The 26,722-nt window shown below is 51.3% G+C and overlaps 1 protein-coding gene and 1 long non-coding RNA gene across 4 annotated transcripts; one reads left to right on the top strand and one right to left on the bottom strand.

Annotated features, from left to right (window-relative positions):
* The first annotated feature begins 6,408 nt into the window (after positions 1-6,408).
* On the top strand, positions 6,409-8,602 carry LOC109251515 (uncharacterized). Of its 3 annotated transcripts, none has more exons than XR_002073553.2 (4): positions 6,409-6,698; positions 7,401-7,560; positions 7,640-8,174; positions 8,406-8,602. It is a non-coding gene; the product is annotated as an uncharacterized LOC109251515 (long non-coding RNA). The 3 variants fall into 3 exon arrangements; XR_008423469.1 differs by having other exon boundaries at positions 6,409-7,560; positions 7,640-7,949; positions 8,050-8,174; XR_008423470.1 differs by having other exon boundaries at positions 6,409-7,527.
* A 10,175-nt stretch (positions 8,603-18,777) lies between these two features.
* On the bottom strand, positions 18,778-25,734 carry FAM187B (family with sequence similarity 187 member B). Its single transcript, XM_019423180.2, has 2 exons — positions 21,939-25,734; positions 18,778-19,187 (listed from the first exon to the last, which is right to left on the bottom strand). The coding sequence occupies exons 1-2, from the start codon at positions 22,706-22,708 to the stop codon at positions 18,800-18,802; spliced, it is 1,158 nt and encodes a 385-aa protein (XP_019278725.2). The 5' UTR covers positions 22,709-25,734; the 3' UTR covers positions 18,778-18,799.
* Positions 25,735-26,722: the final 988 nt, after the last annotated feature.

Below are 26,722 nucleotides of genomic sequence, written 5' to 3'. Positions count from 1 at the left end.
AGACAGACCGTGAGCGGGGGACGGGCAGAGGGAGAGAGGAAGAGAGAGAATCCCACGCAAGCTCCATGCTCAATGCAGATCTTGTTTCGAGGCTCAGTCTCGTGACTGTGAGATCATGACCTGAGCCGAAATCAAGAATCAGAGGCGTGGGGCGCCTGAGTGGCTCAGTTGGTTAAGTGTCTGACTCTTGATTTCAGGTCAGGTCATGATCTCACGGCGTTCGTGAGTTCCAGCCCCGCGTCAGTCTCTGCTGATGGTGCGGAGCCTGCTTGGGATTCTCTCTCTCTCCCTCACTCTCTCGCTCTCTCTGACCGTCCCCAACTTGCACTGTCTCTGTCTCTCTCAAAAATAAATAAATAAACTTAAAAAAAAAAAAAAGAGTCAGAGGCTTAACTGACTGAGCCACCCAGCCACCCCCAGAAGTTGACTTTTAAACCCAGTCTATGGGGTGCCTGGGTGGCTTAGTTGGCTAAGCATTTAAGTCTCAGACTTGGCTCAGGTCATGATCTCATAGTTTGTGGGTTCGAGCCCCATGTAGGGTTCTGTGCTGACAGCTCAGAGCCTGGAGCTGCTTCAGATTCTGTGTCTCCCTCTCTCTCTCAAAAATAAGCACTAAAAAAATTTTTGAAAGACAACAGTTTTCATTAACAAAAGGCACTTCCGGAAGGGGCGGAGTCCTCTTCTGTGCCCCGCAGCTGTGTGCAATCTGTATCCTAAACCTAGTTGCCAGGATCCGATGGGAGAAAGTGTGAAAGAGGTCATTTACAAGAACATCTCCCTTGCACCGGGGTGGTAGCCTTGTGTGACTCGTGCTTAGGATAAAACCCAAACGCCCCGCCCTGCTGCAGGCCCTGCCTGGCCTGGGCGCCCGCACCCGCAGCCCCGTGTCCGCGGCTCCCGCCCTGCTTCCACTTGCTCTGCACTCCAGCTTCAGGCTCGGACTCACCTTCTCTCTCGGCACAAGGCTTTTGCACACGCTATGCCTTCTCCCTGAAACACTCTTCCCTGCATTCCTTATCTAGTTGAATCCTCACATCCTTCAAGTTTCTGCTCAAATTTCATGTCCCCAGAAAAGCCTTCTGGGAGCCCCTATATGATACGCTCTCGTGAATTCCTGTACTTTTCCTTCACAGCATTTACATGTTTATATGTGTGTGTGGTTATTTCAGTAAACTGTTCACTCCCTTTGAGAACATAAGCTCGGAGCACCTGGTGGTTCAGTGAGTTGAGCATCTGATTGACTCTTGATTTCAGCTCAGGTCATGATCCCAGGGTTGTGGGATTGAGCCCCACGTTGGGCTCTGCACTGAGCATGGAGCCTGCTTAAGATTCTCTCTCTCTCTCTCTCTCTCTCTCTCTCTCCCCCACCCCTCATCTACCCCCTCCCCTGCTCATGATCTCTCTAGCGCGTGCGCGCGCTCTCTAAAAAAAAAAAAAAAAAGAACGTAAGCTCCGTCCATGCGGGGAACTGACCAGTAGTGTGGTCACAAATGTTTAACGAGCAGCTATATAGGGTGTTCACCTTAAAAGTCAATTATTTTGCCAGCAAAATTGGATTTCTTTGGGAATGGCATAGATTGCAATTTGGAACGTGCAAACAATGGCAGAACCATAGGCAAGTCCAGAGAACAAAGGAGAGGAGTATTATTTTATGGAGAAAAAGGAGGAAGTCGGGAGCCATTGTTCTGAATGGAAGTCCATCGGAGAAAAGCAAGAGTGATAGTGGTTTCTCATTGGCTGAGCTTCCGAGCGGTCCATTTTTTAGGGCCTTTAGTTGATCATTCTTTCCTGTTGGGGATTCTTCCTTGGGGTCTGTAGGAATTGACAATTCTTCCTGCAATCGACATAGAGCAGTACGGCCCCCTTCCAGCCTCCCACTGGACTTTAGTAAGGTTTCCTTTTATTGATTTCCAAAGGGGTAAGGTGTGTGTGTAGGGGGACACTGATTGATAGCTTTTGATGACTGGTGTGGCCTGTCTCAAGCCACCCGTGTGATTTCAACCAAAATTCCTGAAAATTTTAATGATTCCCGCCAACTTGTATCAACCAGCTCCAGCACGCCACTGCAGCTGAAACCCCAGCACCCAACACACGTTTGTAGAATGAGTGAGTGAATGAATGAATGAATGAATGAATTTAATCCCACAGAAATAGCTTCCCCTATTTGTACCTATCCATGGCACATTCTCATCTGTCCACTGTAGATTTTTTAAAAAGGAAAACTGTGATGTTTTTATCAAGCAAAGTGTATTCAGCATAAAGGAATATTCTTTGGGTACAACCTTACCATTTTTTCCTGATGTTAAAACATCCTTTCTTGCACGTAATTAAAGCTTTGCAGACTGTGAGTAGTGACTCATTAGTGGTTCATGACATCAATTTAGAAGGTCATGACAAGCATTTTTAAAATGAAATTGAGTAGAAGAGAAGAGAAATTCCAAAGTATCAGAATTTGTCTTGGGCTATTAGGAAGTATTGTTTTGGGAAACTTCCGTTGTGAGCATATGTTCATCCTGACTTGTGATGTAAAGTGACTCTTTAGAGTCAAGAAAGTTTGAAAGCCACTGGGATTGAGAGCAATACTTTTTTAAAAAAAATTGATAAACTTTATTTTTAAAGCAATTTTAGGTTTGCAGCAAAATTGGGTGAAAAGTACAGAGATTTCCCATAAAACTCCTATGCCCACAGCCCATGCAGGCACAGCCTCCTTCCTGTTATTAACACCTCCCGCCAGAGTGGTCCATTTGTTACGATCAAACCCACAATGACACATCATCACCCAAAGTACATAGTTAACATTACAATTCACTCTTGGTTGTGTACATCCTATGGGTTTGGTCAAATGTATGACACGCCAATCATTGTCTTATCGTACAGAGTAGTTTGACTGCCCTAAAAATCCCCTGTGCTCTGCCATTTCTTTTTATTTTTTTATTTTTTATTTAAAAAAAAAATTTTTTTAACGTTTATTTTTGAGACAGAGAGAGACAGAGCATGAACGGGGGAGGGGCAGAGAGAGAGGGAGACACAGAATCGGAAGCAGGCTCCAGGCTCTGAGCCATCAGCCCAGGGCCCGATGCAGGGCTCGAACCCATGGACCGCGAGATCGTGACCTGAGCTGAAGTCGGACGCCCAACCGACTGAGCCACCCAGGCGCCCCTGCCATTTCTTTTTAGTGCTGCTCGATGTTTCATTGTCTGGATGGATATACCACAGTTTCCTGATCCATTCACCTGCTTAACAACATCTTAGTCACTCCCAAGTTTGGGTAATTGCAAATAGAGCTGTGATGAACATTGGCTGCGGGTGTTTGTGTGGACCCAAGTTTTGACCTCCTTGGGTTAATCACCAAGAAGTGCTCTTCCTGGGTCACATGGTAAGAGTAGGTTTAGATTTGTTAGAAACTGAAAAACTGTCTTCCAAAGTGGCTGGACCATTTTGCACTCCCGCCAGCAATGAGAGTTCCTGGTGCTCCACATCCTCGCCAGTATTTAGTGATGTCAGTGTTTTGGATTTTGGCCATTCTGAAAGGTATGTAGTGGTATCTTGTTTGGATTTACATTTCCCTGATGACACATAATGGTGCACATGTTTTTATATGCTTATTTGCCATCTGTATATTTTCTTTGCAGAAGTGTCTGTTCAGATCTTTTGCCCATTTTTTTTTTATCAGAGCAGTGTTTTTAATTTACTAGTTTTGTTTTATTTTCCATGTCCTTACTTGCAAAATTTTTCAAAAACAAGAACACTATATCAATATATCTATATCTATCGATAGATAGATAGATAGATAGATTGATATATATATCAATATCGGACTTCATATTTTTGTGGCACGTTTTACCAGTGTCTAAAAAAACAAAACAAAACAAAACAAAAAACCACCAAAGTCTAAACAAAACCACCCAGCTTTCCCGAGACCCTGTCTCCCATCCCTCAGTGACCTAAAGGGTTAAGCCCACTGAGCTCTGAGAGATGATAGAGATAATTGGTAGATAGATAACAGGTTGATAGATGAGAGAGAGAGAGAGAGGGAGGAAGGTGTCTGGCTTGGGGGCCAGGGAACTTCCTGTTCTAGACTACCCCCCTCCCACTCTTTCCCAATGCCCCTAGTTATAAGTGTTAATCCCAGAGTTGTGGGACCCTTTTTAGTCTAGCTGCCCCCACCTGGTGACAGCATGAGCAGGGCAGGGAGCATCATAGGGCTGACGCTTGCTGTTCCCATCCATCCTACATGCAGGGGACGGCCCTTAGCTGGCCCTTAAGAGCTAAGGTAAGGGTTGGAGGAGGGTTGGAGGTGAAGCTTGACTCAGGCCACTGGCAGTCACATGTCCTGCCAAGAAACCTCTCCAGATTGTAGCTGGCTGAACAAATGACGTTCTGAATCAGTTTTCCATCTGCTGCCTGGAGCCCTGCACTAGACACTTTTATCTGCGTGAGTTCATTACGTCTGCACCCCTGCTGTGTGAGCTGCGCCAGCACGCGCATCCATGATGGGGAGGAGTGATGGGGGGGGGGGGAGAAGCGTGGAGGTACTACGGTGAGCCTCAGTTTTCAGAGAACAAGGTCACACAGCCAGGAAGCCACCGTCACGGCTGGAATCTGAGCACTGGGGAGTCGTGTACAGGTGACCGCCGTGCCAGCCCTCTCCCAGAGATTTCACGACAGCCCTAAGGTGGTAATGATAGTCCTATAGTGGCTGACCCTTAGGGGGCACCTGTATGAGCCAAGCTCCATGCGCTCTGAGTGTCTCGGATACGTTGTCTTCAGAGGACGTGTCTACTGTTACGCCCGCTTTACCGAAGAGGAAATTGAGGCACAGAGAAGGCACAGTCACCTTGAAAAGAGCAGACAGGGAGTGCAGCTGAACCTTGAGCCCTCTGAGCACCTAGCCTGTGCCAGGGTGTGTGCTGGGCACCGGGGTGACAGCTGTGACCACAGCAGCCCCACCAACATGAAAGCCTCAGGGAAAAGGAAGTAAAGCTGGTCCCCGTGACCGGGAAGGAGCTGTGGGGCAGGGGGGCTGGTCCCTCAGTTGGGGTGGTCAGGGAGGGCTGCTTGGAGGAGGGGACCTGGCCGAGACCTGAGGGCTAAGAAGGAGCCAGCCTCGCAAAGTTCTTGGGGAAGGGTGTCTCAGGCAGAGGGAACAGCAAGCACAAACAAATGTCTCGAGACGGGAACAAAAATTTGGTGTGTTTGAGGAACAGAAAAAAAGGAAGTGAGAATGAGAAGGGAGAGCAGGAGGGAAGGGTGGGAGGGTGGGGAGGGGAGGGGCAGGGAGAGGGAGAGGAAAACAAGCTTTGGACAGGGGGAGGGTTTCTGGGTGGCCCCAGCAGCCTCAGAAGGGGAGGGAGGGCTGTGGGACGTGGTCTCCAAGGTAGGGTTCACTGTCACCCTCTCCTCCTGGCTCTTGAGGAGTGCATACACCTCTCCCCCTTCCCCACTCAGGCTGTCTGCCCTGTCCACTTCCCCTGCAGTATCTACAGTCTGACCCCAGCTCCCCCGTTGCTACAGAGCTCATGGCTTCCTTCTGAGCGGGAAGCCAGGGCTCTTGTATATAGTTCCTGCCTGTAGGCATTCATTCATTAATTCATTTATCCACTCACCCATAGAGTGTTGATTTGTCTCAGGTCTTTTGCTTTTGCAGGTCCCTGTGCCTGGCACATTGTCTTGTATTCCTCAGGGCTCTGCTTCCCATGGTGCCTCTTCCAAGATGCCTTCCCTGACTACCCCCAGCCAATTTAGCCCGTTATACCCTGTTAGCAACTGTACTGCTCTTCATGATAAAACAGGATAGGCTGGTGCTCCCAGGGGCTCTCTCTATATGTAAGAGATATATTAGCCCACTGGGCATTCATTTCCCTTCTCGTTTTCTTTTGGGAACCATCCTTTCCTTCTCTTTGTGCAATTTGTTGATGTCAGCCCCATTGCCCAGCTCCACGAATGAGCACATCACCCAGGGAAAGCCAATGAGAGACGGCTGCGGGACTTTTGCTGGAGCTACTGGAACGCTGAGTTTTGTGCTGCCGTGGTTGCTTACCTGGTAGGCTGGCAGGCTGGCACTGCCGGGGGAGGAGAGGGCCTGCCTGAAAACGAAATCAATACCGGGGGAAGAAAAGGTGAAAGAAGGAGAGATGTACAGTCCTGAGATTGTTGGAGCACCTGGATCCAGCCATACCTGAAACCCAAACTCCCTCCCGCTGGACTTTTTCACTGTAAGAATCAGTAAGTTCCCTTGGTGCTTAAGCTAGTTTGGGTTTCCGTAGCCTCCAAGATAACAAAGCCTCAAAGATATGCAGGCAGCCAAGCTTAGGTACTTTCCCCTTGAGGCATGTGGGCAGGTGTTTCCCTCGCTCAGAAGTCACGTCCCCTCTAGAGGCTCCTTTTCTACAAGGCCTGACTGTTTGGGGTTCGCTCCACCTGAGGCAAAAAAGCAGAAGCAAAGTGCGAGGCCAGAGGTGGGGTGCCTACAGAAACAGCCATGCGACCAGCAGCAGGAAGTGGGGATCTGCATTATTACTGTGCTAACCCATTTCCCCGCTTCTTGGTAGGCTGAGCCCTGATTGTCTTAGCTTGTTTATTAGCTCTGTCCATGTGTTTCGGGGAGGTGTCTAAGCCAGTCATAGTTCCCCAGTCTCCCGGTCAGTGACTGGTTCTGGAAGGAGCCATGACTCACAACTAGACAAGAACACGTGAGGGTAAGTCTGCTGGGAAGTGGTTAGGGGAGGTTTCTGGAGGAAAATGGTTTTGCTCTTAAAAAATAATGCGAGGGAAAGACGCTTCCCTTTTCCGCCTCCCACAGAAAGTACGGCGGCGTGGGGAAACACCAACTGATGGTGGGATTTTGTTTTCTCGAACTCTTAGTCTAAAGCAGAATCACGACAGAGTCTGTGTTTGGTTTTGCCCTCCCACCACGTGGGAGAAAAGGGGGGGGGTGCTAATAACACTCCCCTGGTTTAACAACAACAAAAAAACACCTCACAAATATTTAGCCTTTTCAAAATCTACATGCCCACTTAAGTATTATTCCCAGGGCAATAAGTTATTAAGTAAGACAAATCAGAATTACAGATTTTGGAAGGTTGGAGCTGCCTTTCACAAGACGTAGCAATCTCTGAAGTCTGTATGGCCTCCGAAAAGTATTTGCAAGGGGAGTTTTACGTTGCCGAGGAGTGTCTGATTTTCTGCAGCTGCAAAGAAAGATCATTTTTCTGCTTCTCTTTCTGCAGTTTCTTTCACCAGCACTTTGAAGAGCCTATAATCCTCAAAGCCAAGAGCAGGATTTGCACTAAGTCCCAAGAGCAAACCCGGAGAGGCTAAACACTTAAAATGTAGGGGGGAGACGGGCAGAGTAGGATTTTAGCAAAAGGAAGTATAAGGCTGTTGTGTTCTGCCTCTAGAGGAAATGAGGGCTGGCACAGTGGCAGCTATGTTGCCACCTTAAGGGAAGACACTGCCCACGTGCCGAGGAATCTTCGTTCGACACTGTTGAACGTGAACACCGTTCGCAAGAACACCGTTCAACAGGTGGGCTGACCGTTGTACAACCTCCCTACCTTGGTGAGATTAGCTGTTTGGGAAAATAATAAAGGCCTTTAGTTTTTAAGGTATTTGGAATCTCTTGTTCCCTTACCTGCAGCCAGCAGCAGCCTACGTGATACACCCAGAGTGCGTGGTGCACACGGGACGGCATGGGAACGTCAACAGTATGGCCCGTTCGGTGCCCAGAGCACTGCCCTCACCAGACACGGTCCTGGCTGTCAGCGTGAGAGCCCCCCCATTCCCTCCCGGCCCAGCCACTGCTGGCATCATAGTGTTGATTATGCTTTCCATAGTCTTCAGAGGGGAAGAGTCGTTATGTTTTAAACTCTAGCCACCAACCCATAAAGTTTGGTGAAGGTCACTCCCAGAACGTACGTGTCATCGACCCTGATAATTTGACAGTGAAGGTAAAAAAATATCAGAGCCATGACTGCCTTTGGGGGTGGGGTGGGGATGACCCAAGCAGGTAACTTTGTGGGGTGATGGAACTGTCGTTTGTGTCAATAGGGGTTGGTATGACCCGTCTATGTGCCAATCAAAACCCAGTAACCTGCGTTGAAGATCTGCGCATTTCATTGTATGCAAATTTCACCTCACAAAAGAACCGTGGGGAGCCTGGGTGGGGTGGCTCAGTGGGTTAAGCAGCTGACTTCAAAATTTTTTTTTTTTAACGTTTATTTATTTTTGAGACAGAGAGAGACAGAGCATGAATGGGGGAGGGTCAGAGAGAGGGAGACACAGAATCTGAAACAGGCTCCAGGCTCTGAGCTGTCAGCACAGAGCCTGACGCGGGGCTCGAACTCACGGACCGCGAGATCATGACCTGAGCCGAAGTCGGACGCTTAACTGACTGAGCCACCCAGGGGCCCCAAGCAGCTGACTTCAGCTCAAGTCATGATCTGAGCCAGTTCGAGCCCCTCGTTGGGCTCTGGGCTGACAGCTCAGAACCTGGAGCCTACTTTACATTCTGTGTCTCCCTCTCTCTGCCCCTCCCCTGCTCATGCACTGTCTCTCTTTCTCTCCCAAATATAAATAAACATTAAAAAAAATTTTTTTTAAAAACCGTAAGGATTGAATTCTAATTAGTGATATGGATGCTAAGATATTTAGAAGTTAAAAGTGCAGATGTCTGCTTGAAAATACTTCACTTTAACTCATTTAAAAATCCAGCAAAGAAATCATGTGGTTGAATAAATAGAGGATGGACAGATAGGTACGTGATAAAGCACATGTAGAAAATTGTTAACAAGGGGCCCCTGGGTGGCTCAGTCAGTTAAGCGTCTGATTTCGGCTCAGGTCACCATCTCGCGGTTTGTGGGTTGGAGCCCCACGTCGGGATCTGTGCTGACAGCTCGGAGCCTGGAGCCTGCTTTGGACTCTCTCTCTCTCTACCTCTCCCCCACTCGTGTTCTGTCCCTCTCTCTCTCTCAAAAATAAATAACATTAAAAAATTTTTTTTAACGTTAACAAGTGTAGAATCCAGATAGGTGCATGGGAGTCATGGTAAAATTCATTCACCTTCTCTGTAGGTTTGAAAATTCTCGTAATTCATTGTTGGGGGGGGGGTACAGGGAAAGCCTACGGAGAGTCAGGAAATTGAGTCCACTGCTGTGGAAGATGCTCAAATCAATGGTGGCTCGGGGCATCTGGGTGGCCCAGTCCGTCAAGAGTCCCATTCCTGTTACTGGCTCAGGTCGTGATCCTGCCGTTCTGTGTCAGGCTCTTGATTTCAGCTCAGATCATGATCTCAGGGTTCCTGAGATCGAGTCCCACAGCGGCTCTGAGCTGACAAGTGCGGAGCCTGCTTGGGATTCTCTCTCTTCCTCTCGCTCTGCCCCTGCCCCACCTCAAAATAAAGAAATAAACATTTAAAAAAATAATGTCGGCTCAAATCGGGCAGAAGCCTGGATCTTTCTTGGTGACGGCGCCCTTCTCTCCTGCTGGGGGGCCAGCCGAGGGTGTTGTCCTCAGTGGCTCAGAGTCGCCAGGTCCAGGGAGGAAAGGCAGGAAGGGGAAATGGAGATCTGTCTGTGGTTGGGACTTACAAAGCTAAGGGATGACAATTATAATAACGACAATAGCCAGCATACCCCCTTACGGGAGGCGCGGCCCTCTTCCAAGGGCGTTACGGGGTTCATCCCTGTGACCCTCACGACCTTGTGAGGTAGGTACCTGCTGTTGTTCTCATTTCCGGATGTGGAAGCTGAGGCCCAGGGACGGTGAGCCGAGTCATTTTGTCAGGAAGGACACGGCATGAAACGAATCCTCATCCCCCGGGGCAGGAAGTCAATGGCTTTGCGGGTGACACTGACGAATCAAAACCCAGAGGCATAAACATCTTAAGAGATGGGGAGATGGTGATGGAAGGGTGACAGGCCGCCGTGACTACTGCTTGTGTCTGGAGGGAGGAAGTGGTGGATGGTGGGTGAGGGAGGGGGTGGCAGGCACAGAGGCCACAGCTGCTATGTCAGGAAATGAGGGCGGGGGGCGCCTGGGTGGCTCAGTCGGTTGCACATTCCAACTTGGTCTCAGGTCATGATCTCACGGCTCATGAGTTCGAGCCCCGCGTCGGGCGCTGTGCTGACAGCTCGGAGCCTGGAGCCTGCTTCGGATTCTGTGTCTCCCTCTCTCTCTGCCCCTCCCCTGCTTGCGCTCTGTCTCTCTCTCTCTCTCTCTCTCAAATATAAACATTAAGTAAATAAATAAATATTTTACAAATTAAAAAAAAAAAAAGGAAATGAGGCCCGAAGGCGTGAATCTGGGAGCCGGCAGTTTCTGCTCGTGGGCTCCCCAGTGTCTGCCCGGCTCATTCACGTCAGCATCCACACCCACTGTTGGTATCCGGGATGGGGGTCAGCAAAATCAGCACCGATGAGCGAGGCCGGTGGAGCCGGACAGCCTGCCTGCAGGGAAGACCCCGGCTGGACGCACCAGACGAGGAGCGGCCCACAGGGGCACAGCCACAGGGGCCTCTCCCAGCATCAGGCCGGTTCTGCAAAAACCGCCAGTGAAGACAGCAGCACCAGCTGCCGCCACCAACACTCGGAAGCACATTTCTAGCCAGGCGCTGCTCTAAGTGTTACAGGGCCGAGAACTGATTCCAAACTCGGGTTCGGCTGCTCGCCGCTCTAAAGCCAGTACTCGAGACCCAAGTGAGGGTGGGAAGGCAAGGTTGCTTTATTCAGGAAGCGGGCAACCCGGGAAGATGGTGGACTGATGTCTCAAAACCACCTGCCCTGTCCAGGGGGAGCCGGAGGGTTTTAACGCGGAAGGCACAGGAAGAGGGCAGGGGCTTGCGTGCGGGAGAAGCTGGCGGCCAAGGCCATTCGTCGTAGGTCCACGCGGCCCAGAACGGACTCGGCATCAGGGACGGCTGTTTTCAAATGTGGTCATGCCTTCTCTTCTGGGGAGGTGTGGGCCTTCACTTCCCAAGGCCAGCGGTCTGCAAATCTCGAGGAAAGTTCTTAGTTCTTCTACAGAACAAGGGACTTACGTCCGCAAGCCAGGGGCTCGTGGACTTGAAGCAGGTTATCCCTTAAGACCTGCTGGGGCGCTGTTACGTAAGCACTACACGTGCATTAACTCACTCGATCCTCCTGGCGACAGGGACGGGGAGGGGACCCGCAGGCACAGGGCGGGATCCCATGAAAGGCCGTGGCACCGGGGATCCCCCGTGGGAACCTGCGGCCACGAAGGGTCACTGCAGCGTAACGTTAGTCAAACATCAGCTTGCCCGAAGGTGGACAGTTACGTGGCTCACTTCCAGTGCCCTCGGCTTGAATCTCAGCCGCAGGAGCCACATCTGCGCACAAGTGCAGAGCAAACCGCCACGGAGGAGCCACTGGGCACGCGCCTGCATCGGTAAAATGGCAATAGTAGGAGCACTTCGCAGAGAGTCCGCTGAGGCCGGCGAGCTCCTCGTGTGGGGAACTCAGGGCCCAGCTGGCCCTCTCTAAGGCCAGTTAGCGTTAGCGCTGTGATTCTTGCCTTGATAGAAGGTCAGCGAAGGAAGAAGGAAGGAGGGGAAGAAGGCAGGAAAGAGAGACGAGAGAAGAGCACATCTTCACACTGAAGGGGAAAGAAGGCAGTGAGGAGGGAGGGGTGGGATGAGAGACAGAAGAAGAAACGTAAAGCAGGTGGAATGTTCCCGAAGGTTCCCACGAACAGCTAAGCTTTGTCCTCAGTGGGGTAGATGGGTCCCGACCACACAGCCGAACAGGTTTTCTGAGCGGGTTAAGAGTCTTCCTGGATCCATTTCCAGCTCTGCCATGTCCCAGCTGAGGCGACGAGCAAGTGACCTTCTCTCTCTGAGCCTCAGTTTCCCCGTGCCAGCAGGTTGGGAACCTGAGGAGCCCATGTAGCCAAGCATGCTTGCTGTCTTTGTTAAGGGGCGGGCGGTGACGCCCACATTCTGCTCATGAGATGTCATTATATTCACCCAGTTCTCGGTTGACAAATCAAAAGGATATAAATAGCCACGTTCGGTTTCTCATAAATGCATTAAAAAATGACTTGGCGTCTTGCCCAGGCTCCCCGTCGGGGCGGTGGGCAAAGACTGTTTTGCAGAGATCTAGCTGGTGTCAAGGTCACGGGCTCAGAAGGAACTGCGGCTGCCCGGTGGCACCAGGTGTCGTCCCTCTCAGCCCGTGCCCTCTTTGGCACAGGCTCACGCCGCCACTCCGGGCCCTGGCAAGCCCTGCCCGGTGACTCAGGCCCGGCCACTGCCCGTTTGCCAGGACTCAGCCCTCTGGCCCAGCCTGCATTAGGTCAGTCTGTTCACAAGCGGGTTCTGGGAAGGCTGTGCCAGGCTGTGGGTGGAGGGGAGAGCAGGGAGACACAGACACGGTGAGGGGAAAGACTGGGCTGTCCTGGGGCCCCCCTCCACCTCCCTTCCTAAAGTTCTCAGAGGCTGACCTCACCCCTGGCTCAGAAGAGGGACGCTGGGGACAGCAGATACGGCTTCTGGACTCCACTGTCTGGATTCAGTTCCTCGCTGCCCCACCCGTGACCTCAGGCTTATTCACCCTATCAGTGCCTCACCTTCCCCATCTGCAAAATGGACGTAATAGCAGTGCTACCCCATAGGGTTGCTGGAAGGTTTAAATGGTTCAATGGATATTATTACCGTTATGTCCTGGTGCTCCCAACAATGTCAGGCACAGAGTATCTTCTCTGAATAAGGCTTGCTATTATGACTACTTTTCTGTGAAGTGGTTAAGAGCAAGGACTCTGGAGCAGCCTCGTTGGGTTCAGCTCCCGGCCTGGCCACTCATTACCTGTGAACCCTTAGACATGGATCTTAATCTCTGTGCCTCAGTTCCCTCATCTGTAAACTGGAGATGATGATAACCTCATGGGGTGTGAGGACTAAATAAGTTACCACCTGCCCAGTGCTTAGAACAGTGCCTGGCACACAGTGAGCTCTCTGCCGTTGTTTCTGTCGTTGTGAGAGGTATGCTCTCCTTCCACTGCGATGTAATCCTGGAGCTGCCCTCATCTCTTGGGAAGCATCTGCCTGAGGATTAAGGCAGTGCAGAAAACAGTGGAGTGAAGACAACGTGGGAGGACACTGTTTGAGCACCTGGATCTAACTGTGCCTGAAGCAGAACTGCTCTTGGACTTCTCCACTCCAAGAGCCAACACACTCCTTCTGAGCTTGAACCACTTTGCCTGGATTTCTGGTACTTGCAGCCAAAGGTGTTCTGACTGATACAGAAGGCTATTGGAGGCTCAAACAACACAGAGGGGGAACACATGGGGTGGTGCGGAAGCTAAGGAAAGGAACACGAGCGATACAGCTGGGAAGAGTTAGTTTCCTCCTCCTGGGTTAGAAGCCCAGCCGTGTTCCTTGCTGCCTACGTAAAGCGATTACAGAAAGGATGCAGCCCATCACTCCTCCCTGTATGCATTCTGCCAGTGTGACTTTGCTCCTCTTCCCATCAAAAGATGGAGTCTATTTTCTCACGCTTACAATCTGGGCTGACCTTGTAACTTGCCGTGGCCAATAAAACACAGAGAAAGGGATGCTGTGCTACTTCTAAGCTTAGCCTGTGCAGCTTCCGCTCGCTCTCCTGCAGCCTTGCCATGACCTCGTGAACGTGTCCAGGCTAGCCTGCTGCGGGTAGGAGACCGAAGGCTCCCCAGCCAACTGCCACCCAGCCCCTGAAGCAGAGCCATCTAGCTCCCGGTAGACCAGAAGAACTACCCAGCTGAGCCCAGCCTGTTACCGACCTACAGAATGGAGAGGTAAAGAAATAATCGTATCAAACCACTGCATTTTGAATGGTTTCTCCTGCAGCAGTAGATAACAGATCTTATTTAATCCAGCCTCGCCCTGGGGTCTTCCCCAAGCCTAACCTTCAAGGCACATGGATGGCAAGCCAAGGCCACTCTGCCCAAGTCCCTGGTCAAATGCTACCTCTGAGCTTGGGCCTCAAAAGGCCCTGCAGCTTCTGTCCACTTTCTTGGACCCTTCCCACCGCCTTGTGGACAAGCCTGGCTCTCTGCCTGCTGGAGGATGAGACCACGTGGAGAGCCCAGCCGCCCCAGCCCACTGTCGGCACCTGGTCCAGCCTGGACGGCCGACTCCTGCACACGTAAGGCACCTCAGCCAAGACTGGAGGGCCAACCCCAGGCCGCTGTTGATCAGAGAAGCACGAATAATCCCAGCTGAGACCCGAACTACCCAGCTGGTCGCTAGACTTGTAAGCAATCATAGACTCTTACTATTTTAAATCCCTGATTTGGGCGGATGTTTTTATTTTGCAGCCGTAATTGATACACTAAGTGTGTACCCGTAGGCAAGTAGATTTACCTTTCTAGCCCTCAGTTTCCTCCTGTGGGAAAAAAAATCACTTGGGATGGTCGTGAGGATGCTGTGAGCTCATGATCCTAAAGCTTTTGGCACAGTGCCTGGCAGAGACTAAGCACTCAACTAAGGGAAGTTGTTTTAAAAAGAGGTAAAACGAAGGGCAGACAGCTGACAAACACCCCCTCACTTTGCATCTCCCTGCCTTGTCTGGCCAGCTGTGGCTCATTCCAGAGATGACCAGTGGTCCATAGATTCCCAAGCCTTTTGTCCTTTTTTTTTTTTTAATTTTTTTTTAACGTTTATTTATTTTTGAGACAGAGAGAGACAGAGCATGAACAGGGGAGGGGCAGAGAGAGAGGGAGACACAGAATCTGAAACAGGCTCCAGGCTCTGAGCGGTCAGCACAGAGCCCGACGCGGGGCTCGAACTCACAGACCGCGAGATCATGACCTGAGCCGAAGTTGGCCGCCCAACCGACTGAGCCACCCAGGCGCCCCAAGCCTTTTGTCCTTCAATGTCACCAATGCAGAGATATTGGAGGTAGGGCTGAAAACCCTTGAGAAGGTAGTTTAACACCTAGCACCCCAAGGCCTTCCTGTCCAGGAAAGTACACAGTACTCAGAACAAGTTTTGAACGGAGACCTAGGTTCTGATCCAATCGCTGCCATTTTCCTGCCATGTGTCATTGAGCAACCAATGCAACCATTCTGAGCTTCCATTTCATCCCTGTAAAATAGCGATAATTATACTGACCTCCTAGGATTATGGCTCATTGATTTCTTCCTTCAGTCAGTTGACACTCTTGCTATGTTCCAGCTGTTTCAGGAGTAGGAGATACAGTGGGGAAACAACAACAAAAAATATCCCTGACCTCATGGAGCTCTCAGTTCAGTGGGTAAAGAAAAATATTAGCCCAACGGCGACAAAAGCAAGTGAAAAATCGCAGAAGTGACAAGTGTTTTGGAAGGAGAGTGTGTCAGTCAGGATAGGCTGCTTATGCTGTGGTAACAAACATCCCCCAAGCCTTACGGCTTATAATAACAAAAGTTTATTTCTAACTTATGTGCCATGTGTATTGTGGGTCAGCTGGAACTCTGCTCATACCTCGACCCGGGCTGGCAGAACACCCTCCATCTCAAGGGCTATGGGTTCTGCACAGACGAAAGAGGACTCCAGAGTATTTTGCTCTGGAATTAAGTGCTCTAGCTTAGAAGTGACTTGGATTACTTCTGCCATGATCTCATCGTTCGTGGGTTCGAGCCCCACGTCGGGCTCTGTACTGACAGCTTGGAGTCCGGAGCCTGCTTCAATTCTCTGTCTCCCTCTCTCTCTCTGCCCCTCCCCTGCTCATGCTCTGTCTCTCTCTCAAAAGCAAACATTAAAAAAGAAATTCTTGTTAAAAAGAAAGTATCAGCAAGGAGCTAGGAGGTCTGAACAACTAGATGGAAATTTGAGAACCAAAAAATACTTTAGCCAAAGGAAAAGGCTCACTGGACGGACGGAAGAACCCAGCAGAGAGGACCCAGGGAGGTGACAGCAAACTTGATCAACAGACGTTCTCCGACCTGAAGAGACGAGACGATGTGGGGGGGGGGGGCGGTGGGGAATCAACAGCCTCAGGGACCCGTGGGACAGCAGCAGGTCTAACATCCATGTCCCAGGAGACAAGAGGGGAACATGTGGCTGAGAAAATACTTGCCGAATCTAATCTGGGGATGCGGAAGTGAGGGAGAGCAAGGCCCGAGAGGGGCCCACCTGATGAACAGGCGTAGATGGGCCGGTTGCCGCTGTGCCCACCTGAAGGTCGGTGTCACTGAAGAGCCTGAGGGAAGGTGTTGGATGCGCCCCGGACTTGTGGCTCCCACCGCCATCCCTCTTGGGTAAGGATTGCTCCCGGGGGCACCAGCTGCCCAGCTGCCGGCCTGGCTCCTGAGGGGAGGCAACTGTCTGCGTCACCGCTGAAGCTGCAGGGGACCTCAGGGGGACCGGGGTTTATGGGGGGGGGGGGGGGCGTTTGTTGCCTACCGCTGCATAACAAATGGCGGTACACGAAGTGGCTTAAAACCACACACTTGATGGGGCGCCTGGGTGGCGCAGTCGGTTAAGCGTCCGACTTCAGCCAGGTCACGATCTCGCGGTCCGTGGGTTCGAGCCCCGCGTCAGGCTCTGGGTTGATGGCTCGGAGCCTGGAGCCTGTTTCCGATTCTGTGTCTCCCTCTCTCTCTGCTCCTCCCCCGTTCATGCTCTGTCTCTCTCTGTCCCAAAAATAAATTAAAAACGTTGAAAAAAAAAAAAATTAAAAAAAAAAAAAACAAAAAACCACACACGTGCATGATAGCCCAGTGTCCAGGGGTCAGGAGTCTGGATGCGGCTCCCTGGGGTCCTCTGCTCAGTCCAAGTGTTGGTCAGGCTGTGTTCTCATCAGGATGCTCGACGGAAGAACCTGCCTCCGGCCTTACTCAAATTGTTGGCAGAGTTTATTTCCTGGGGACCGTGTGACTGAGGCCCGGGCTGTCACCTCAGGTCCTAAAGACTACTTGTGGCTCCTAGAGGCCGCTCACGGTTCGCACCAAGCGGGCTTCCGCGCCATGGCTGCTGACCTCATCCGGCCAGCGAGCCTCTCTGCATCCGGGAGGCTAAGACAGAGTCTCATACAACGTAACCTCATCCAGGGGTGACATTCTGACCCCTTAACAGTAAGAATATGAATATGAATGTGGTTAGAAGCAAGTCACCGGTGCCATCCACACTGGACGGGAAGGGGAACCCCACAAAGCGTGGACACCAGGAGGTGAAAATCACGGGGGTCACCTTAGTGTCTGCCTGCCGCCGGGGGACGTGGACTGCCTTGGCTGTGGACTGTGGTCCTCAGGCCTGGGGGCAGCCTGTGCTTGGCGTTGGCTGTTCCACCCCCGGCTACCGCGCTATGTGCTGCCGCGGGTGCAGGAAACCGGGGGTTCTGGGGAGCTGGTCGGAGGGCCCCAAGGTCTTCCTTCACTCTCCCGTTGCTGGCCCCATCTCAAGTTTGCTGTGTGACCTCAGGCAGGGTGCTTGAGCCCTCTGTGCCTTGATGTCTTCAACTACAAAACAAGGTTTGGAGGCGCCTGGGTGGCTCCGTGGGTTAAGCGTCCGACTTCGGCTCAGGTCATGCTCTCACAGTTCGTGGGTTCGAGCCCCGTGTGGGGCTCTGTGCTGACAGCTCGGGGCCTGGAGCCTGCCTCGGATTCTGGGTCTCCCTCTCTCTCTGCCCCTCCCCCGCTCGAACTCGGTCTCTCTCTGTCTCTCAAAAATAAATAAATGTTAAAAAACTATTTCAAAACAAGGTTCGGAGGAACCCCAGCCTCATGGGTGGCTGTGAGGACATAAAGTTCATGAAGGGTGTGAGTTCTGATCATGCCAGGAAGTTCACAAATATTTGCCATTACTGTCATCATTATTCTCTGCCTCCGTTTCCCAACGGACCCTGTTTAGTTCTCCACGAATGTCCTCCCGATTCTGCAGGAACCTTTGCGTCTGTGGGCACCGTGTGAAGCCTTAAGTGTTTTGGCAACAGTGTCTGGTAAGCGAGGAGTGAGCTCTGCCCTCTGCTCAGGGGCAGAAGCTCTGTTCTAGAAGTTTCAGATCTGTCCAGTGGGATATCAGGGCAACGAGTTTTACGAGGCATTAATATTTTATTTCTCACTCTTGCACTCTGCGGAACAGTGTATATAATTTCTGGGAACAACTAGGCTTGGTGACTCCCGTGGGTCAGCTGGGCCAGGCCTGGCGCCTTGTCCTGGTAGAACGGGTCTGTCTCTCCTTCTTGGGGCTCTCTCTCCACTGCAAGAGCCAGGAGGGGTGACACAGGTCCGGCGGCCCGGGGCTACGACCCTGGGAACACCCTCTGCCTCGGACAGATATGGCTAAGCCTGAAAGCCCTCAGCACATCTGAGGGAGTGCGGGGCAAGGACGACCAAGGAAAGGCAGAGCCCAGTGCGGATCTGCAGGTCGGGGTGTGACCCCCCCCCCGCCACCCCCTCCCATCCTGTCTCAGCCCTTGTCCTCGGGGGAATGCAATAAGCTGCCTAAGGTGGCTACAGTTTACCAACTCCCAGAGACTCGCCCTGAAAATGGTGAGTTCCATCTCTCCCGTCCTCCCCGTGAAGAACACAAGACTTGAGCCAGGCAACCTGAGCTCAAACTGGAGCGCCCCCACCCCCCACCTTCCAATTACTGGACAGTAGTTGCCTCAGTTTCCTCATCTGCGGGACGGGGATTGCTAAGGGGTTAACAGAGCAGGACCTGGAACAGGGAAGAGCTCATCAGCCTTCGCTGCGGCCATGGGCCTGTTCTGCACCTGCTGGCACCGCCTCCGCCGCCCCCCCCCTCCCCGGAAGTGCCTTGGGAAGGACAGTTAAAGTGATGGAGACACAGGAGGCCAAGTGTCCTGGGCACAGAGGGCTTGCTTCATTTCACCAGCAGCACCTGGTCACTGCTTTTGCCCTGGGAAGGGTGGAAGATCTTGAGCAGCACCCCCAGCAGGCCCAGGACCATGCCCAGCAGCAGCAGCAACTTGAGCCCCTTGAGGATGGAGCTGGCCTTCCCCTCCTGGGTCTTCCCTTTCCCCCGGTGTGGCCCGCCTTCCTCTTCCCTGAGAGTCTCCGCCGTGCCTAGAAAGGGCACGGGGTTGAACCGGGCCATGAGCTCCTGCTGCACGAAGCACTTGTAAATGGCCGGCTGGAAGACCCGCAGTTGCTTGCCGCCGTTGGAAGGTTCCAGAATGGTGTCCAAGTCCTGGCTGGAGAGCTGGCTCTGCCAGGTCAGGGGGATGTTGTCGGCTTCCCAGAGGATGGGCCTGCAAAGGAGGACAAGGTCAGCTGCTGTGGCCCCGGGGGGTACGTGGGGGACTGGTGTCTGAGAGGAGATGGGGACAGCGGCGCCCTCCTCCCTGGGGAACAGCGCACAGGGCATGCCCTCCAAGAGTGCTACAGAGCAGGGGGAAGGTGGGGACGGGTGTCGGGGAGCTCAGAGCCCCACCCCCACTCAATCTGCGACAGGAAAATGCCTCTAGCTCTTCAAGCCTCCCATTGCTCATCTGAAAACCGGGGGGTGTGACTATACCTGCCTCTGAGGGTTACTTGGAGGAATCAGCAAGAACGCACCCCCCACTGCCCCCCCCCCCCCCCCGCTTTCCTGGCCGGGCCTCATTTTCCCCACTCTGTCTCTCACTTAGGCTGCCCCAGCCACATTGGCCTCCTAGGTGGTCCTCCAGCATGCACCTTCCTGCCTCAGGGCCATTGCCCTGGCTGTTCCCTCTGCCTGGAGGGCTGTGCCTCGGCACACAGGGCTGGCTCCCTCATCTCCTTTCAGTGCTGGCAACTTCTCAGCCCGTCGTGACCGAGGAACAGAAAGGAGACCCAACAGACGGCATTGACAGGGCCAGTCATCATGCAAGCGAAAACGAACACCCACTAGAGGGTGGGGCTTTGCGTCTGGACAGGCAGTTGCCCCGTAGACATCACAATGAGCCCGAGAGGCCGGGCCCACCAAGACCTCTGCACTGAGTTGGATCGTGTCCTCCCCAAATTCGTGTTCTAAACCTCAGGACGTGACCTTCTTTGGAAATTGGGGTGTTGCAGATGTAATTAGTGAAGACGAGGTCAGACTGGAGTAAATCCCTGGACCCTAAATGCAATACAACCTGTGTCCTTTTGAGAAAGGGAGAAGAGGGGCGCCTGGGTGGCTCAGTGGGGTAAGCGTCCGACTTTGGCTCAGGTCATGATCTTGCAGTTCATGAGTTCGGGCCCTGCGTTGGGCTCTCTGCCGACTGACAGCCTGGAGCCTGCTTCGGATTCTGCGTCCCCCTCTCTCTCTGTCTCTCCCCCACTCACGCTCTGTCTCTCTCTCTCAAAAATAAACATTAAATAAATTTTAAAAAAAGAAAGGGAGAAGAGACACAGACCCAAACACACAGGGAAAATGCCGAGTGATGACAGGGACAGATGGGGGGGTGCGGGGGGCTGCAGCAACAAGCCAAGGAAGGCCAAGGATTGCCTGCCACTCCCAGGAGCTAGGCAGAGGCAGGACAGATTCCACCCAGCATCTCATAGGGCACGTGGCCCTGGTGACGCCTTGGCTTTGGACTTCTGGCCTCCAGAACTGCAAGAGAATACATTTACATTGTTGTAAGCCACCCAGTGTGTGGTACTGTGTTGTGACAGCCTTAGGAAATGAATGCAACCCGCATTCTACAGACAGGGAGACTGAGGCCCAGAGCGACACCACAGGCCCAAAGTCACACAGCTGGAAAAGCGGCAGAGCTGGGATTGGAGCCCAGGTCTGGATGAATCCAGAGGCCAAGATGTAAACCTCACAGGAAATGCCACTCTACTCGGCTCCCTTGAGACCCGGCAACTCCTAAAGCCTCTGGGGATCTCCCTTGATTCTTATCTCAGGTCCCCAGTGACTGGCAGCCAGGAACCCCTTGTCTGGCAAGCGGCGTGGAGTGGGTGGCCCAGTCCAGGTAAGAGGAGAGGCTCCTGTGCCCTTTCCTGCACTTCTGAACTGGGTGGCGGGAGAGGGTTGTAGGGAGTAGCTGTTACTTTTATACTTAAAGGAGGAGGGGAAAAGGAGGAAGGGACACCATGGAGACAGGGTGAGAAGGAGAAGAGGTCAGAGGTCACAGCTGGAACAAGGGAAAGCAAACCAGATGGAGGTGGCAGGGTTCACACTGACAGAGCCTGTGGCTACAGAGGCCCCAAGGGGTTGCTGGGGCCCCCACCTTTCAAGGGAGGGGCCATCCCTGGCACGCGGGGCTGGAGGGCACAGGGACTCTACAGCCAAGCTTGCAGGATTTAGGGCCACCGTGGATACCCCCCCGGGCAAGGACTGTGCCTTCTGAGAGCTGCAGCTTCCTCATCTGTAAATGGCCCCTCTGGGGCCCACGGCTCTGGCTCTGGGGCTGGGATGCAGCCCGTGGCCAAAGTGCAGGGCTGTGAGTGGTTGTAATTCTTCTCACTGGGGTCATCAGCGCGGGCGGCTTAGGGAAGACAGGCCAAGGGGAGATTTCCCAGGGGCTCCAGGCAGGAATACAAGAACATGAGTGTGCGTTCTGCGAGGCAGACCCTGATGGGTACCCTCCCGGGGCAGCCTCCTCTCCTCGGGGCTCTCTGATCCTCCCCAATGAGCAGAGGTCTCAGGGTCCCACAGTGTTCTGAGCTTCCCCCGGCATAGCCTCATTAGTCACGTGGGCTTCTCCCATCCCAGCCCTGACCACCCCAGGCTGTCCACCCCCCACCCCCACCCCCAGGCTGGGGGCTTCCGCAGGGGTGTCTGATGAGTGCCACATCCACAGCATGGCCGACCACAGGAGCGGCCACAGAATCGGCCAAGCCCTCCCGAAGGGTCAGCGGTCCTGTTCTACCTGTGTGACTCAATTGTGTGTGGGCGCCAGGGGGCTCTTACCAAAGGCACATCTGAAGAGGCCAGCAGAGAGCAAGCTGACCATGTGGGCCCCCTCCCCTCTGCAGGAATTCATCATGAAGGCTCCCAGCCTGGGGCACCCTGGCTAGGAGCCAAGGGCAGGGCTGGTGCCTGTCTCCATCACCTGTAGACAGATCCCAGGGGGCAGGTGAGCCACACGGATCCCGACTCCTCAGTGATCTCAAAGTTGTCAAAGGGGACATAATCCGACATCAGTGCCGTGCACGGGACGTGGCAGGCGTCCACCTGCATCTCGGGCCGCATGCGGCTGGACCACACCTTCCTACCTCCCAGATACAGCCAGCAGGGCATGGGTTCCTGCAGGGGCTCCTCGATGTAGCAGTACCCCAGGCGTTTCCGCTCGCCCAGCCCCCCACAGCGGTTACAGTCCTGCCAGGGCTCCCAGCGGGTGAAGACGATCCCTTTGCCACCCAGACTCAGGCTCTCGTTCCGCAGGGGCTTCTGACCCAGTCCCTTGTGTGTTATGTGCAGGGTGCTGACATCCTGGAAGTCAATCTCATACTGTACCACTTGGAGGCCGTCCTTGTCCTGGCAGTGGTAGAAACCCGTCTGGGAGGGCAACGGACTCCGAATGAGAATGCCGCTGTCAGGTATGATTTCTATGTTGGAAGCACTGGAGAGTGTGTGGGACCAGCTGGTCCCGTCTTGCAGGAAGAAGTACCACTGTGACCCAGAAGAGTTGCAGGGCAAGAAGACGTCATTGTCCGAGAGGAGGGCTCTTTGGCATTGTTTCTCGTTGGGACAGCTGAAGGAGACATAGAACCCTGGCAAGGGGACAGCAAAGCTGAGCAGCAGCCACAGGGTGGTTAGCATGGTGGACTGGGACTGTGGCGGTGGGCAGGGCACCACGCTGGCCATTGTGAAGTCACCCATGAAACCCAGGCCGGCCCTGGGCAGCAGGCTGAATCGTAGCTCACCTCATGGCTATGTGAGGTCACAATCCCCATTTGACTGGTGACAGTTTAACAACTCTATCTAATATCTATTCCAAGCCCTCCACTCTGCTGGGATAGGAGGAAACTTAATTTGTCTATTCAGGATTTTCTCTACCATTCCCTGCTTTGGCATTAACGTGTCACATGTGAACGTTCAACACATTTTTCCTGAACACCTACTATGTTCTGTACACAATTCTTAGTGCAGGGGGTGGAGAGGTGAATAAATTCTGTCTGGTTACCATTCTCATTTCCTACCCCTCTCCCCCAGCCTCTCCTCCCCAGACATGCTGGCCTCCCTGCCACCTTCTGAAAACATCAGGCAAGCAAAGGGCTCCTGCCTCGGGACCTTTGCATGTGCTGGTCCCAGACTCTTGCCACAGATATCTGCATGATTCAACTCATCTTAAACAAGCAAATATTTTTCTCAGTGGTCTCCTTTCCAAACCCTTTCCTAAACTCCTTCTCAGCACTGAAATTAAAAACAATTATCGTGCAGGCTTGATATGCCATTGCTCACTCATTTCACAAGTTTCCTGAATGCCTCCCATGTGCCTTATTCTAATCACAGCCCCAAACAGGTTAGACAAAGCCTCTTCCCTCTTGGACTTACCTTCTAGTGGAACAGACAGATAATAAACAAATATATAATACACAATACCAGATACAGTAGATTCTCTTATTCATGGCGGTTATGTTCTATAAAGTTGCTGAATTCGCAAATACTGAACATTGTTTGTAGGAGACATACAGACTTAAGCAAGGTCCTACGAGCCTTTGGTCATAACATTTTCTGTCAACTGCTCAACATATAACTTTGCTATATGTATATTTTGGTTTAACGGCCTCTTAGTTAATATATATTGTTAATTAATTAACAATGAACTTGTACACAACAGCACTATTAACTCATGCCTGAACAATGCTTCTCTAACACACGTGTTTTCTTGACAAGACATGTCACAGCCTTCTTGTGCTTAGGGACACTGGCTGACATGTCAGCACTGCCTGGGAGCCATTTTAAATAGTGAAATCATCAACAAAAAGTACAAAAATGCAACAACAACAAAAAAAGTGGCACTAAGCAGACCATGAAAAGGATACTTGTTAATAGTATGATAGCTGAAACCAGAAGGCAGTGTCTCCCTGTTCAACCTCAGCTGGGAATGTGCAGTAAGTGATTCAACTGTTTCACTCCTCTTTGCATGTCCACAAATGACTTTGGAACCACTGTGGGGGTTGACCTGGGGCTACAAATAAATTTTAGCGAGCAGGTGGATTCACAATTATGGAACCCTCAGATAATGAGGACTAATAATCACTAAAGATAAGAGTAAAGCAGGGGATCGCTTCTCGGCCTTTTGGCTGAGATCAAGTGAAGAGTAAAGCAGGGAAATGGGCATAGAAAGTGAGGAGATGGACGTGAGCGCGAGCTCAAGGAGGTTGGTCAGGCCTGTCTGAACACTCACCGAGGAGGTGAAGGTGCACAAACACCTGAATAAATTGACATAAAGGGCCATGTGGATATCTGAAGGAAGAATATTCCCAAGAGATGGCTAGACCCTGACATGGCTGCCATATTTAAAGGGTGTAGAGGCCAGAGCGGCTAAGGAGCAGTGGACAAGGAGGAGAGTGGTGAGTGGGTGAGGTCAAAGTTTCATCCAAGTCTTTGCTAAGACATCCTGCCTTCCTCTACCTGGCTCCTTATGACCGGGGGCTCTCTCAGTCATGTCCCTGTCCCATGTGGAGACCTCTACAGGCTGTGTTTGGCATAAGCTGTACGCTTCGACTCTGGAACTGCTGCTTCTATACCCATCTCACCACCACCTTCACCACAGGAGTGGGCCACACATCTCCTCTGTTCTCAGATCTATAAAACCATTCAGAGTTTCTGTCTGCTCCCCAGGACCTTCTAAAATCCCTCTATCTGAGACACATTAACAGTCATACTTGTGTTGTTTCCCCTCCAGCTCTCTCCCTCTCTGTCTCCTCAGCCCAGGGGATCTTTTCTAAACACGTAAGCGGGGATATGGGGCCACCGTGAGATAGCCCACTTCCGATTTTCGCATGGTCTAGGTGAGAAGTAACAGACTGGCCGGATACAGCCTGAATAAATGTTTTAATTGGCCTCCCCGGTGGAGGGGGTTGGGTATTTAAATCAGTGGCCAACATGTAAAAGCCAAGAGATTTCGCATGAGAATCCAGATTCCCTGCGATTCTTTAATAATGTGGGTGGGGTTTCCGCTTACTACTACAACCGAGAAGCTTAGATCAACACTCTTACTAATAACAACTATAGATTTTAAGATAACCATGATTAATATGTTCAGGAGAGGACAAGAAGAGGATTTTGAACCGGTAGAAAAGAATCAAATGGAAATATTAGAACTAAAAAATGAAATTTGTGAAACTGAGGATTCTCTAGAAAGGTTAGCAATCTATTAAACACAACAGAAAAGAAGATCAGGGAAATGAAAGATGGGACCACAGAAAAATATCTATACTGAAGTATACAAAAAAAAAAAGTGCAAGACATATATAAGACATAGCGAAAAGTTCTAACATTCATGTAAATGGAGACTCAGAAGCAAAGGAGTGACAGGCACGTAAGTAATATTTTAAGGTACTGAATGAAAACTTTCCAAAACTGGCAAAAAACATCAAGCAACAAATTCAAGATGGCCTTCAAATCCCATACAGGATAAATATAAACGGAGCCACACCCAGGAACTTTATAGGAAAACACTGCTGAAAAGCAAAGAAGAAATAATAAAGATGGCCAGAGAAATGGCGCCTGGGTGGCTCAGTCGGCCGGGCGTCTGATTTCGGCTCAGGTCATGATCTCACAGCTCATGAGTTCGAGCCCCACGTTGGGCTCTGTTCTGACAGCCCGGAGCCTGGAGCCTGGAGCCTGGATCCTGCTTCGGATTCTGTGTCTCTGTCTCTCTCTCTGCCCCTCCCTGGCTCATGCTCTCTCTCTCTCTCTCTCTCTCTCTCTCTCTCTCCCTCTCAAAAATAAATTTAAAAAAATAAAAAAAATGTTTTTAAATGGCCAGAGAAGAAAAAGATACAAAATTTGAAAGTGATAATCCTAAGACCCTACACTGACTTTTAAAAAGAAATGATAGAAAAAAAAAAAAAAGAAATGATGGAAGCTAGAAGACAATGCAATGCCACCTTCAAAGCACTAAAAGTAAACGATTGCCAATCTAGAATTCTATATATAGATTTCTATAGACCACAATTAAAATATCTTCTAAAGATGGAGGCAAAAAATAATATTTTCAGGTGAAAACTGAGAGGATTTACCACAGCAGAGCACACTAAAAGTAATACCAAAGAGAATTCTCCAGGCAGCAGGAAACTGATCCCAAATGAAAGCAAGGCAACACAGGAATAAAAACTACCAGAAGAGTAAATATGTGGGCAAAATTAAATTAATATTTAGAGTATTTAAAAATAATGTCTTATGGGGTTTAAAATATATTTAAAATAAAAAATACTAAGCACAGGGGCGCCTGGGTGGCTCAGTCAGTTGGGCGACCGACTTCGACTCAGGTCATGATCTCGCGGTCTGTGGGTTCGAGCCCCACGTCGGGCTCTGTGCTGACAGCTCAGAGCCTGGAGCCTGTTTCAGATTCTGTGTCTCCCTCTTTCTCTGACCCTCCCCTGTTCATGCTCTCTCTCTCTGTCTCAAAAATAAATAAATGTTAAAAAAAAAAAATACTAAGCACAACAGATGGAAGCATAAATGGAGCTAAAAAGTTATAAGGTCTCCACATTGTTGAGGTAATGGTACAAGTACAAATTTATATTATATTATATTCTAATGAGTGAGAATTAATTTTGTAATCTCTAGCGAAATCATAAAAGAATGCATATCTAATAAGCTAATAGATGGGGAAATGGAATAATTAAAAAATACTGGGCAAAAAAAAAAAAATACTTGGTG

This window comes from Panthera pardus, unplaced genomic scaffold, assembly GCF_024362965.1.
Source record: "Panthera pardus isolate Hobbes unplaced genomic scaffold, ASM2436296v1 HiC_scaffold_18, whole genome shotgun sequence".
Lineage (NCBI taxonomy): Eukaryota > Metazoa > Chordata > Mammalia > Carnivora > Felidae > Panthera > Panthera pardus.
The sequence above is the reverse complement of the archived record's forward strand: the minus strand, read 5'-3'. Positions and strand labels throughout refer to the sequence as shown.